The sequence below is a fragment of the Pyrus communis genome, chromosome 6 (assembly GCF_963583255.1).
Source record: "Pyrus communis chromosome 6, drPyrComm1.1, whole genome shotgun sequence".
In the NCBI taxonomy this organism is placed as follows: domain Eukaryota; kingdom Viridiplantae; phylum Streptophyta; class Magnoliopsida; order Rosales; family Rosaceae; genus Pyrus; species Pyrus communis.
The window spans coordinates 26,037,511-26,052,222 of NC_084808.1; the positions used below are offsets into that span (position 1 = coordinate 26,037,511).

Here is a 14,712-nt window from a genome sequence, read left to right on the forward strand (position 1 = left end):
TTTTAGGGTCAAATACAAGCGATGCAGTGGCTAATTGTTATTATGTAGGTGCTATTTGGTTTTGGTCAAATTGCATCAATACAAAATTCAATAAATTCATCTTTTTATTCACAAATATTGAAAATCAGTCTTTGAATGTTAATAATAATGAAAAATATGCACGTCTAAAGATTACACCGTGACTTGCGCATTTTTTCATTTTTTGTAATTTTCATGATTATTTGTGTTTTAGATGTGTCAAATTTCATGAACGAAAATTTTAGTAAAGAGTCAAGCAAGTAAATTTTTGGTTGCCCCACAATAATGTCACGTGATTTTGTTACAACCAGTGTTTAAATTTGTTTTCAATACGTTTGATATTTTTGTGAGATATCATAAACATTAGAAGGAAAAAAAAATGAAAAATGAGTTGAAGTCTAAACTTTACGAGATATCGAATAAGCTCTAAATTTTCACTAAAATCGACAGATCTCGTCGATATTTCCAATTTAATGGTTAAATATTGACAAAAACATTTTCTAAAACTTCGTTTTAAATGTTAACATTTTTTTAAGCAAACTGCCATAATTTATATCAAAGGCAATAGTTGTTGATAAACAATTTGCATATATTTTCCACCTATCTTGTTGTAACACGTGTACATATTTATATTAATTGATCACAAGTTTCTTACGTGTCTTACATCTATACCACATGTAACCTATTTAAGATAAAGACAAGTTTATTCGAATCTGAATTCTTTTCGGATTCTTTTTATAAGTATTTCGGAAATCAGTTAATTATGTTCGTTTATACTACATCGTGCCATAAAAAATCATTTAAATTTTTTTTATTTAAAATTGAACGCAAATAATATTTGACGAAAACTGACAGCATAATTTACAATAAACGGATTCGATTCACAGATGTTCCAAGGATCGGGAGAGGATGAGTTTATTGAACCAACTGTTCAATGACAATTAACTTTTTCTCCACCAAGTAGAAAACAGAGTTTGTCTTTTCTTTTTTTGTTGTCTTCCCGCGAGAACCCTGTGACAATAAAGAGAAGGAAACAAAAATAAAATAAAAAAACATCGGCGGTGGGGTTTTTGAGTTTTCACCAGATTGACATCGACTGCGAGTACGAAACCCAGAACTTTTTTTTGGGTAAAAAAATCCAGAACTTTTTTTTGTTTTTTGGAAACTAAAAACCCAGAACTTTTGAGAGAGTAAACTCAGAGCTTTAGGTACCGGAAACCCCACAAATTTACGATGGAGGAGACCAACACAAAAGATCTCCAAAGCGCTTCTGTCAGTCTCACGAAGCAGATTCGCTGCATCGTCAAACTCGGTCTGTTAATCTACTTATTCCTTTTTGGTAGAATTCAATTTGCATCAGAATTTGTGCTTTTGTGATTGAGCATTTTTCATTTCGATCATTTCTAGCTATCTTTACGCTGACTGCTGATTGCCCAAACGAGGTCCAGAAAAGTGCTTTTGGTGTGCTAGATTAATGGGCAGCTGATAAATTTTAAGCCTTTGTTAATATAAACTGTGGAAAACCGATTCGTTTCAACCTGGGAAAATCTGAGGTGTTTGGATGAATGGTTGTTTATAAAACTAAATTATGAAATGCATTTGTAATCATTTGTTCGTATTTTGGTCTTAGATTGTTACAATACGATTTTTTACCTAGTCCAGGAGGTGCAGCAATTACTTGCAAGAACGAATTAGAGACAATAAATGAAGCAAATCTCAAGACGGTTTCGTCGCAGCTGAGGCAATCAATGGCTACGGGGTCGCCTTCTGGGGAGGTTCTTGGGATGGATTGGAGCAAGCAACCTGGAGAATCAGAAATTTCATCTGCCATACTTGATTTTGAACATCGGCCAGTTGCGGACCCCAGCCCCTTTATAGTTGTTCATGGAGCAGGTTTGCTGCTTGGTTTATTTCATCACTTGGAACTTGATTTGTTTGTTGAGATACAAAGTAGCCTTTTCACTAATTTCTAAAGATATGTATTCGTCTAATATGTTGTGTGCTATGGTGGCTTCAGGTTCTTTTGGGCATTTTCAAGCTAGTAAATCGGGCGTTCATAAAGGTGGGTTGTACCAACCCCTTGTAAAGGCTGGTTTTGTTGCCACACGCATCTCCGTAAGACTCTGCCTCGTTGATCGTTTCACATCTATGGACTTTGCTTTAAGTTTGCTTTCGTCTCCTTCGGATTATTCCTCCATTTTCATGTTCATGTTTATTTCAATTATTTCAGGTTACAAAGCTCAATCTTGAAATTGTTAGAGCGTTAGCCAGAGGTATTAATCTACCCTATTAACAAACGTTTTCATATACAAACTATATTTCTAAAGATCGACAGATTCAAAGGAAAAACCAGCTTTCGCAGTTTTAAATTAACAATGCATCTAATGCATCAGAGATACTATTAGCTAGCGGATGAAGAATTTTGTAAGTTCTTTAGTTTACTTGACCAATCCGTATTTGTCAATTTTGTTTGGCTCTCAAAGCTGCATGAAACTATTATTTCACTATCATGATTTCATGCTATTATCTGCTTAAGATCTTAAATGCACCCCGCTTTCACGTTCATGAATATTGTTATGTGTTTTCCTTCCAGAGGGTATCCCTTCCATTGGAATGTCTCCATTTTCATGTGGATGGTCAACCCGTGAAAGAAATGTCGGTGGCTTGTTTCCGATAAATGCTTTGATCCCAATGTTATTTTATGTTCTCTGTCCTTTTTGTTAGTTTTCCTTTATTGATGTAAGTTTTCTCTTCCTGCAGATAGCTTCAGCTGATTTGTCTGCAGTGGCCAAGGCTATTGAATCTGGTTTGGTACCTGTAAGTTCGTATTATTATCATTCTTCCTATCATTCTGTATTTTACGTGTTTTGAACTGCCTCCTTTTGTGCTATGAATGATTTATACGTGCTGTTGGTTTCTGTTTTTCTTCTCATCTTTCCCTCGGTGATTAATGTTGATTGCTATACGCTTCCTAGGTTTTGCATGGAGATGCTGTGCTCGATGAGTTACTGGTTGGTCTCTCTTATAGAAGTTCACTAGCTTATTGCTTATATTAGACTTGTACTGATGCTTTGTTAATCGCTTTGCCTAATCAGGACTGTACCATATTGAGTGGAGATGTCATCATTAGTCACCTTGCAGCGCACTTGAAGCCTAACTTTGTTGTTTTTCTCGTATCCACACTGTCCCCAAATGGAAAGTTTCATGCATTTGTATTTTGGGAAAAGACTTTGGAACACACTGCACAACCTGATAGTTGATAGAAATGTCTTAAAAGTTACTTGAGGCCAATAAATTCGCATTTGTCTTTGTAGGAGACCAATGCTAAACCAGTTGCTTTAGCAAACTTCACAGGCAAAAGTGAACTAGTGGTAATCTGTCCACTGTCTCAAACTCAATACCTGCATTAGGAGAGTAAGAATGCATTGTCCTTCCATAAAGCATCCGAGATTAGACATCTCGAAGAAAAACAGAGTCCAACCAGTTGGGGTCAGATAGGTAGGAAATTACCATTTGATATGAGTTGATAAACATCCTACGTTTGTTTTCTATTTAATGTGGATTTAAGACTGATGTTTTTGGGGTTTATGACCGTCCACCGTCGGTACCAAATGCAGTACTCTTGAGAGAAATCGGTAAGCAGTCTTACTAATCCTGGCTTTGCACAGAAATGGAGTTTTGTTTTTATTCGTCGAATTGCATTGTCTTATCCAAAGTTTGTCAACTGTAGCTGTGGCTAAAGATGGGAGCTGGTCGATCGTGAGCCCAACACTTGAGAACATGAATAAGCAAGGTGCGAATGAACCCAACACGTTACGAGCTTTATTTTCGTTATTGTTGGCTGTGCCAAAATGGGAATTGATCCCGAATTTGTTCAAGTTACTAGCATCTGTAATGTGTGTGTCATGACAACAGTTGAGACAAAAGCGGCAGCCCATGATACAACAGGCGGAATGCTGACCAAGATATCGGAAGCTGCGGCGATTGCAAAACTCGGAATCGATGTGTACATTGTGAAGGCAGCAACCACCGATGCTTTGAGGGCATTGAGTGGAGAATTGAAAGGCAGCATTCCAGATGACTGGCTTGGAACGGCAATCCGGTTTTCGAATGAATGATCGATCACTTTTGCTGTTATGAACAATCGAGGTGTTAAACGTAAACATTCGGAGACCAACACAAGAAAGGAATCGGCGTTTGGAGAAGACATGGATGTTAACCACTTAAGATTCTATGAACTGGCTCGATACAAGATCAGACAATTGATTGTTTGAAGTAAAAACAAATTCATCGGCCGCTGCGACAGGCCAATCAACTCTGGTCGTTTATGATTCATCGGTCCTCAAAACTAGGTATATAATGAGTGATTTCAAATTCAGAGGTTAAGCGTACTCTCGTAATTTTAACAAAGGCACGGTGGTTTTTTTGGGGGTAATAGTGAAAAAACTGCTAGATAAGTCATCCTTACTATCACTCTACAAAACCGTACATAAGAATTTCACCTGAAACCACTCCTTGTTCAATTTTTTTTGAAGTCATTAGATCATTTTCTTGTTCAAGAATCTCCTCTTCTTCCACTCCATTCCGAAGAGTAACTAGGTCAAAATCGTCCAAACTCTTGTTATTTTAGTTGGGATTTAGTCTGACGAGAATAAATATTTTACACCTAGCAATTCATTTATTGTCAAAATGACCATTTACTACCTATTATTTGATTGACGAATCCTTTATATTGGAATGGATGAAGAGTCAAATGTTTTGGAAACTCCTCGTGCCGGGTTTGCAGCGAGATGGGTAGTTCCAAACCAGCACCATAACACCGAACAGACCATCAAGTTACCAAAGGAAAACAACCAACCGGAAATAAACCGACTCGGTTGCACGACAGCAGGGTAATAACGTACCGTAAAACCACAATCACAGTTCAATTTGGTGCTTAAGACACCAGGCTCACTGTCGATTATTTGGTAGAGTCATTTAACGCAGGCAAACACAATGCAACAAGAAGAATCCGTACCGTGAAATTTCGAACCAAGAACAAGTGAGAGGTACCATACAGTCTTCAATATAACTCTTGCCAATACCATGAAATTGGGGGCATGATTCGGAACAGTAACATAACAAAAATATTGATAACGACACGCTAATTAATGGCAACATTAACTTGTAACCCAAGGCCACCTCTAATCAAGAACAGTAGTTCCTGAAAGGGGTGACCCCAATGTTTCTATTTACCGTTCCAATTTATATCTGAAAGCTAACGTTCCCGAAGAACGAAGGGCATCTATTTGGGACCGATGTCCTTCAGGGCGCAAATCTGCTCCTCTCCCATAGCAGACATGACAGAAACAACCAGATCCTTCCCCTCTGCAAACCCATCCTTGATCTGCATAAAATACCAAGAAAATAACCAATTAAGATTCTACAGGGTTAATAACCAGCAGGAAACATAATTATAACAGTAGTTAAGCAAAGGAAAGATGTTTTAAACTGCGTCGAACAATAAAAAGGGGAAGAAACAGCATAGACAATTGAAGGCCCAACAGACATGTACAGGCACACTATCCCATTCAAACTAAGTGGAAGAGGCGAATGTTACAGGGGCCATGTTACAAAACTAACCTGCGTAAGCAGATTGTCATCGGTTGGAAGTCTCAGGTCGTCCTTGGTGTTACCATTCTCAGTCAGCAGACTCACCTTCAGTATGCAACAGATTACGGTTCAAGTCAGGCTAAGCATTGTAAACTAGTGGGAACATCCAAGTAACAAGCAACATACAATGAAATCAATGAATCTTATAACAGCAAACGAAAGTGCAGTCTTACAAATCCATCCTCAGAGATATCGATCAGCTGGTAGTCAGTACGGTTGACATGTGGAACCTACAATACAAAGATACAAACATTGATATACCAACGAAAGAAACAAACGACGTGCTTACGTATAAATCAAACAAACTTAAAGAGGTTCGTACATCACAATTGTGGGAAGACGGAACAATATCCTCAAGCTTCTTGGCAGTGAAGATGTCGATACCGACAAAGTGGCACTTGGCATGACCGTGCTTTCCAGTCTTGGAGGTGGAAACTTCCACAACCTGTGACAAAAGACAAAAGAAAGAGCAGACCGACAACATTCCATTAGTTGGTTGTTCTTTCATGTTCATATCCCAGCCACCAACATAAATCCAAACTGATATAATACCATCAACGAGACGACCTTACACAATCGATTCAACAAATACATTCACTCCCTAACAACGGACAGCCACAAAACAAAAACAAAAACTGAAAACGTAAACAAAAATTAAAAATTATTCAGACATAGCAGTGAAGATGCAATCAAAGCTCAGCTTAGAACGATATTTTCAAGACATCAGCTATATATCTGTGTGTGTATGCGCGCATATATACGTGTGTGCGCGTGTATATCTGTGTATATGTATACGTTTGTGCATGTATGCCTGTGTATACATATATATATATATATGTGTATGTATATACGTGTATGTATCTATGTATATAAGTGCATAGTTATTATCAGTTACAGGTAGATAGCAGCAATCAGTAACAGTAACAAATCAAATTCAAATAATTTCATACATAATTGATCAGCTCAACACTATCTAATCAGTAAGAAGAAACAAAATCGTAAAAAATAAACTCCGATCTCAATAAAGAAGTACCGATCATAATCCTGCACAGGAGAGAGAATTCATCAACAAATCCATACGGCATGCAAACAAATATAATGATCGAACGAAATCCCGCGAATATCTGAAATCAGAGCCCTAAAATACATGCAGATCGAAAGAAAATCAAGGAGACAGGAGAGAGATCGAACCTTGCATGGCCTGCCCTTGATGACAATGTAACCGTTCTTGCGGATAGTACCGGCCTGCTGAGGATAGGTCTTGGAAGCTCCGGCGTCGGCCTTCGATTCAAAGTGGTGCTCCTCGTCCGACATGGCTGGTTCTGTTCGCTCTGACAGATAAGAGAGAGAAAGCTAGAGAGAGGATGGAGGGGAGGCGATTCCCGTCACAACCAAAAATTTCTCGGAGAAAGGGTTAGAAGTGATGGAGGGCATTTATATTTCGGAAGAAAATGGGAAGAGGACGAGCTCTCTACGGCTTCTGGTTTCAAATACTTTTTATATTTTATTTTATTTTTTGGTTTAAAAGATGCTGTGACTGTGAGGGTCGCTGTCCACCGTTGGATTGCTTGACTTTGCACTGATTAAAATATCATTTGTTGCGTATGGTTGACGCGCGAATGCGGATTTAGCACGTGGGCTGCTCTTCTCGTCCTCGGATGTTTTATTTTGCACCTGCACACACATTGTCTTTCCATTTTTGTTTTTTTAATTTTTTTTCTTTTTATCCTTTTTCGGCTCCTATTATGGGCCGGCCAACAATGAAACCATACAATTTGGCCCAACTTCTAGTCAGCCATGGGACAAGTCACAAACGTCTCAGATGCGCTAGGAAATCTTTAAAGAAAAAGATCTTTTTTTTTTTTTTTTTTTTTTTTAATTTATAAAAATGAGGATTAGTTATGAGATCTACACTATATTGAACTTTAACGATCTAAACCATCTATTTTTCAAGTTGCAACTCATAGATCATCCTTGCAAAATATTAGCCAAATCGGAAATGTTTAAAACATCTAATTGGGTTCAAAAAAATTAACGAATACTTTGTTATATAAGTGTTTTGACCCAAATTTACACCATCAGCCCGTGCAATCAATGTCGTTGAGTGGGTATAGTTTTCAACTGTCGGATAGAAAAACGAATATAATTTTGTTATTATTAAAGGATAATATTATGATTATCATAATAATTATCTTTTAATGTGAATTATCTTGGCTTTTTCTTATCCAAGATAAATGGGATGCAATGATCTGGAAGTAAACAACATAGTTCGCGTTGGGACTCTTATCACGTAGCATGGCTGGGATGTAAAGGTCATTAGGGCTGGGTTCGGTTTTTTTCGGTTCGGTTTTTTCTCAAAACCGAAACCGAACCGAAATTTCGGTTCGGTTCGGTTCGGTTCAAATTTTTTTCGGTTTTTTTCGGTTCGGTTTTTTTTCGGTTCGGTTTTTTTCGGTTCGGTTTCGGTTTTTTTCGGTTTTTTTTTTTTTTTTTTTTTTTTTTTTTTTTCTTTCTCCCTCCAAAATTATTAAAAAAAAAAAAGGAAATATAAAAGTTCACATTCATATTAATAGGCTAGGCGGAATGAAAAATAAGGAGGAGGAGGGTTAGGGTTGTTTTGTTAAAAAGATTAAAAAATTAAAAAAAATCTCACAAATCCTGGAGGCATGAGGGTTCGAACCCATGCCTCCATGCTTGTAAAGTTTCACTGAAACCAACTTGGCAATAGGTTCTGTTTTGTTATGATTGTATGACTAAACTATTTATAAATATTCAAAAAAATTATATATATATATATCGGTTCGGTTCGGTTCGGTTCGGTTTCCGAGCCTCAAAAACCGAAACCGAACCGGTCAGATTCGGTTCGGTTCGGTTTGACAATTTCGGTTCGGTTTTTTTTTCGGTTCGGTTTTTTTCGGTCTCGGTCCGGTTCGGTTTTCGGTTTTTTTCGGTTTTCGGTTTTTTGAACCCACCCCTAAAGGTCATGATAGGCTTTAGCCTACAAATGCGATAAGGAAATGGTGATGTGATGTGGCAGAAGGTTAGCTTGCATGCATGAATAAAGATTATGAAGTGATGGTGGGACCGAATATCCTTGGCATCCTACCAAGAATCTTGTCAAATGACATCACATGAAGGAATTGAAGATAAAAATTGGATTACATGCACGTGGCTACAAACTAAGCCCAAATAGCGTGATGGTAATCCATGGGGTTATTAAAAGATATTCTTAGGAATATTATTGGCAGCTTTCGTACTCCTCAGAATGCAATTATACAATGAGGTCGTCAAACATGCAAGCTCTATAAATACAAGACGGATCGTGACGAGAAGGCCTCTCCAATTTAACACATAAATTGCCCTGCGCAAACCTCTCAAACATTTTGAGATTTTTTTTATTTTCTTTTTCCACCAACACACTTTCAGTTTGGATAAACAACATTGTGGAGGCAACTGGTGACATCTTTAATTTGGATAAACAACATTGTTGCTGTAGAATCAGCCGTTCCCAGAACACCTTCAGTTTGGATAAACAGCATTGCGTTGAGGCCGACTAGTTATCTATCCAAGTCTCGGTCGAGAAGGATTTTCGAATCCTTATTGGCAGATGTCATCTCATTAGCCATCGCGATGAAGTGATGTGTTACAGGTTACTAAATTCGGCACATTGAAAGTCGAATTTGATATTGAACTTCGCAGAACTAGCATTCTTGTCTTTAGGCTCTAAAACCCGAAGGCCGATGCGTGTTCCTTCCTCGGCCGCAGTAGTAAAATCAAGAAATCAACAACACGCTCAACGCAACATCAACACATTTTACTCCTCAACCGACGAGTTGGCACGTCCCGCAGACGTAGTTAACTCATTAGTTACTCGGCCTGCACGCCACGTAGGCTTGGTAGTTTTTAGGGTCAACATTTTGGCACGCCCAATGGGACAAGTGCTAAAACTACAAAGTTCAAATGATATATCAAGATCACAATCAGGATGAGATTCGGCGCTTATTCAAGGAAATTGTCGAGCAACAAAAACTCCTTGATCGAATCCTTGAAGCAGATGAAGAAAGACGAAAAATTTTCTCTCAAATGATAAAGGTGAAGGTTCATCACAGCTTACAAGATCAATAGTTAAATGAAGATAGAGCTCAATTTTATGAGTGGCTCGATAAAAAAAAAGCCATTTGGGTTCAAATCAATTCCATTTGAAGAATGATTGGATCAGAAGGCCGGGGGGGGGGGGGGGAATTTTTCGCTTCGGCCACAACCAACATTCGGCCTAAGAAGATTGTCGAGATGGCCGAAGAAGAACCTAGGCCACATGTTTTTTTGGTCGAGACTGAAATTGTGGTAGGCCTAAAAGCAAAAGTTCAAGTTTCTAAGCCACAAATTGACTTAGAAAATGATTCGTTAGAAGAGTGCTTCAATGACGAACAAGGCCGAGACATAGGCCTAGCCGGAGAAACCATGCCAATCGATATGATTATTGGCGATATAGCCGATATAGAGAAATCCCATTCGGCTAAGTTGTTTGAGTTAAAAGCCAAAATATGCCCGGGGGGCTTAATAATTGTTTAAAGCATTCAGCGGCTGAGAATCAAAAATATTTCACCAAGTCAAAAGTATTTGGAAATGATTCTTTATTCGGCCTAAAGGGAAATCAAATTGAGAATTTTGATATAAAAAAATCTCGGCCAGGAATAAAGCATCATTGGCTTCCCCCTGATTATGGTTCGGCCACTTTTATTTCCATTTGCTACTAAAAAAAAAAAAGATGAATAAATTATTTTCTTAACCATTCGGCCTTTTCGGCCGATGCATAAGAAAATAAGGGGGCAATACTGGTATAAGCGGCGGTTACTTACCGAGAGATATTATTTGCTACGTGTTTAATTCAATGAAGGACATGAGTTTTGATGGATGGGTTTCACATTGCCCCTCGGTGATGGTTTTTGGTATGAAGTTGTCCTCAGCTGAATGAACTTTTAGATGAATGGCGTCAGTGCAACTACTCAATCCCAATTTTATGTTTTTCTTAACATCTGTCGAAATTTTGAAAAGATAAACCATTGATTTGTGTAAAGGTCAAAATCTATACTTACAAGGTCAATTAGAATCCAATGCTAATGAGAGTGGAATGCAGATAAAAGCATACTGGTTTTGCCCGAATATCCAACGCATGTCGGTATGTGATCGTGATTTCCAATTGAATCATAAATTCCAGAATGCAAATCATATCTTGAGCATAGAAAAACCTAGAAAAGAGTCAGCACATATTGCTTTGACAGTGAAAAGGACATATAAGAAATCAGCCTCGATAACTGATTAAAGTTATGATTACCCATTAATTAAAGCTAAAAATTATAACGTTACGACATTGATGAAGGTTAATTTCAACAGCATCCCACTGCAAAATGAAACAAATCCTAGTGACAAACATTCTGATGAAGCCATCAGAACTAGCCGTAAACGTGACAGACTCATCCTGGAAACAGTAATCGAGGAGAGCCGTTTCCAACAGAGCTTCTAGTCTGAGCTGTGAGCTTTCGACATCGTATAATCTTAACCTTTACAACAAGAGGTAAAGAATCAATTTTTACGATTGAAAAGACAAAAACGCTAGAAACTCCAATTTCCGAGCTCAAAAGTAGAGTACTACTCACACAGTCCCAAGAGGAGATGAAAAGATTGTCTGATTCGGAGCAAACCAGAATCTGGAAATTGCATCTCGGATCGGGTTTTCGAACTTCAAAGAGAAGATAATGCTTTTGGAATAGTATTGTGTTTCTATTCATCTCTCAATGAGGAAGTTATAGTATGTTACAATCATATCAATAAGGAAAGAAATAATTACATGAAATCATACTATGCTAAGAATGCCAAGATTGTAAGAATATACACAAAAGTCAACACTCCCCCTCAAGTTAGTGCATCTATGTCGCACATGCCCAACTTGTGTAAGAAACTTGAAAACTTTTGACTTGAAACGGCCTTTGTGAGGATATCTGCCAATTGATCTTTTGTTCTTATTGCCGAGACCTCAATTATTTTCTCCTTTAATTTTTCTTTAATAAAGAATCTATCAACTTCAACATGCTTTGTTTTGTCATGTTGTACTGGATTATGTGCAATGTCTGGGGCAACTTTATTATCACAAAATAAATTCATGGGCTGATCATGCTTTATACCTAAATCACTTAATAGAAGCTTAAGCCACAAAATTTCACAAATCCCCAAAACCATACCTTTGTATTCAGCTTCTACACTTTGGAACGAGCAACCACGTTTTGTTTCTTACTTCTCCATGTAACCAAGTTACCTCTAACAAATGTAAAGTAACTTGATGTTAAACGTCTATCATCAACTGAACCTACCCAATCCGCATCAGTATAACCTTCAACTCTAAAATGGTTATTCCTTTTAAACAAGATTCCTTTGCCCGGACTTCCTTTCAAATATCGCAAAATCCTCACGATTGCATTCATATGTTGTTCTCCAGGGTCATGCATATATTGACTTACTGCACTTAAGGCATAAGCAAGGTCTAGTCTCGTGTGTGCCAAGTACATTAAACGACCTACTAACCTTTGGTATCTCCCTTTGTCAACTGGTACTTGATTAGGCTCAGTAGAAAGCTTCAATCCTTCCTCTAATGGTGTAGCGATTGGCTGACAAGTTGACATGCCAGTTTTGTGCAACAAATCAATAATATACTTCATCTGTGACAAGAAAATTCCAGAACTACTTCTCAGTACCTCAATCCTTAAAAAATATTTTAGGGATCGAAGATCTTTCATCTCAAATTCTGTAGACAAGTATCTTTGCAAGGCCATACATTCTTCCGGATCATTCCCTGTTACCACCATATCGTCTACATACATAATAAGTGCAATCAACTTTCCATTTTTTCTTTTCAAAATAGAGTATGATCAGAGTTACTTTGCTTGTACCCAAACGCTCTCATAGATTTTGTGAATCTTCCAAACCATGCTCAAGGGGACTGCTTCAAACCATATAAGAATTTCTTTAACCTGCAAACCTTTCTTTTATATTTATCTAGAGCATTACATCCTAGTGGAAGATCCATATAAATCTCTTCTATCAAATCTTCATGCAAGAAGGCATTCTTCACATCGAACTGATGTAAGGACCAATTAAGATTTACAGCCAAAGACAACAAGACACGGACCGTGTTGATTTTGGCCACATGAGCAAAAGTATCCATATAATTGATTCCATACTTTTGAGTGTACCCTTTTGCTACCAGTCTTGCCTTGAAGCGATCCACCGTCCCATCGGCTTTATACTTCACAGTATAAACCCATTTACATCCCACAGGTTTCTTGCCAGCTGGCAAGTCAGTGATCTCCTAGGTAGCATTCTTCTTCAAATACTTCAATTCTTCATTCATTGCTGCTTGCCAATGTGGATCAGCTAAAGCCTCATGCACACTGTTAGGAATATATATATAGTAGATAATTGATGCACAAATGACTTGTTTGATTCTGACAAGTAACTGGTAGACACATAATTGCTTAACGAGTATAACACATTAGGCTCAGGGTTGGGTTTATTCACTGAATATCTAGTATTGCATTTAGGGTCAGCTTCATAAGTAAGTTTAGGAATACCTCGAGTGACACGGTTTGGGAGACAATGTGGTGATGGTGCATTTGGGATCGAAGATGATTGGTTATGGTCATTAGGGCTTAAGAGTGGCGAGACTGACTGTGAGATAGCATGCGGCATTGGATTATCCGGTGGTGAGGAAGGCAATGAGTTGTCTTGTGGTGTCGGCTTGTCATTTGCAAGGTTTTCAACATTGTTTTCATGTGAATGATCACCACTTGTCTCCAAGACATTACCACTTAATTCCACGTCATTCACATCACTATTTTCATGTGAATGATCACCACTTGTCTCCAAAACATTACCACTTAATTCCACATTATTCACAATACATGTACCCGGAATTATATAATCAAGAGTTTGAACTTCTATCTGATTCTCCCCCTGAAGTGAAGACTCTGGATTGGCAAAGTACATCTCATGCTCATGAAATGCAACATCTATAGTAACAGACAACTTTTTTGTTGGAGGGTGATAACATCGATATCCTTTTTTACTGGAGGCATATCCTACAAACACACACCGTAAGGCCCGAGGTTCAAGCTTACCCCTCTGCTGTTTGTGGAGATGAACAAAGGCCATACAGCCAAACATGTGAGGTGAAAGATTGGGGATTGCAGAAACATCAACATGTGAAGAGAGAGCTTGAAGTGGTGTCTGAAAATCAATTAATCGAGATGAAACACGATTAATAAGATACGCAGCTGAAGTGAGAGCTTCTCCCCAATAGGATAACGGGAGACGCACCTTGAGCAAGGAAGCACGAACAACCTCCAGAAGTTGACGGTTCTTGCGGTCTACAACTCCATTTTGTTGTGGAGTATATGGGCATGTAGTTTGATGAACAATACCATGATGATCAAGAAATGCATGAAGTTCAGAGTTCACATACTCACCACCATTATCACTCATAAGAACCTATATTTGTGACTTATACTGTACTTGCACCATTTTGTGAAATCGTTGAAATAAAGAAAGAACTTTACTTTTGGACTTCATTAAACAGACCCAAAGTCATACGTGTGTCAATAAAAGTAACGAACTAATGAGCACCACCCAATGTAGTAGTTTTAGAGGGCCCCCACACATCAGAATGAATTATCATAAATGGAACTGAACTTTGACACAAATTGGACAAAAACGAGGTACGATGACTTTTAGCCAATTCACAAACACCACATTTAAAGCTAGAAACATCGTGATGAACAAATAAGCTAGGAAACAACCTTCGTAGATAACCGAAAGAAGCATGTCCAAGTCGACGATGCCACAACCAAACATCCGAAGCTTTATTCTTCTTCCCCTGAGATCCTTCCACGGCAAGAGCTTGAGTCAACATTTGGGTACTATTCGATGTCAGTTCTAAGCAGTAGAGCTTCCCTTTCCTAATACCATAACCAATCGTCTTACGAGTCCGAA

At 38.1% G+C, this 14,712-nt stretch overlaps 2 protein-coding genes across 2 annotated transcripts; one reads left to right on the top strand and one right to left on the bottom strand.

Annotated features, from left to right (window-relative positions):
* Positions 1-1,146: 1,146 nt before the first annotated feature.
* Positions 1,147-4,329, top strand: LOC137736758 (isopentenyl phosphate kinase). Its single transcript, XM_068476016.1, has 11 exons — positions 1,147-1,330; positions 1,681-1,911; positions 2,036-2,133; positions 2,249-2,291; positions 2,612-2,673; positions 2,779-2,835; positions 2,994-3,029; positions 3,114-3,191; positions 3,587-3,653; positions 3,749-3,811; positions 3,934-4,329. Exons 1-11 carry the CDS (start codon positions 1,252-1,254, stop codon positions 4,134-4,136), a joined length of 1,017 nt encoding a protein of 338 aa, XP_068332117.1. The 5' UTR covers positions 1,147-1,251; the 3' UTR covers positions 4,137-4,329.
* Positions 4,330-5,060: 731 nt separating this feature from the next.
* LOC137736759 (eukaryotic translation initiation factor 5A-2) lies at positions 5,061-7,103 on the bottom strand. The gene is made up of 5 exons (XM_068476018.1): positions 6,862-7,103; positions 5,993-6,115; positions 5,844-5,900; positions 5,641-5,715; positions 5,061-5,404 (listed from the first exon to the last, which is right to left on the bottom strand). Exons 1-5 carry the CDS (start codon positions 6,982-6,984, stop codon positions 5,303-5,305), a joined length of 480 nt encoding a protein of 159 aa, XP_068332119.1. The 5' UTR covers positions 6,985-7,103; the 3' UTR covers positions 5,061-5,302.
* Between the last annotated feature and the right edge of the window lie 7,609 nt (positions 7,104-14,712).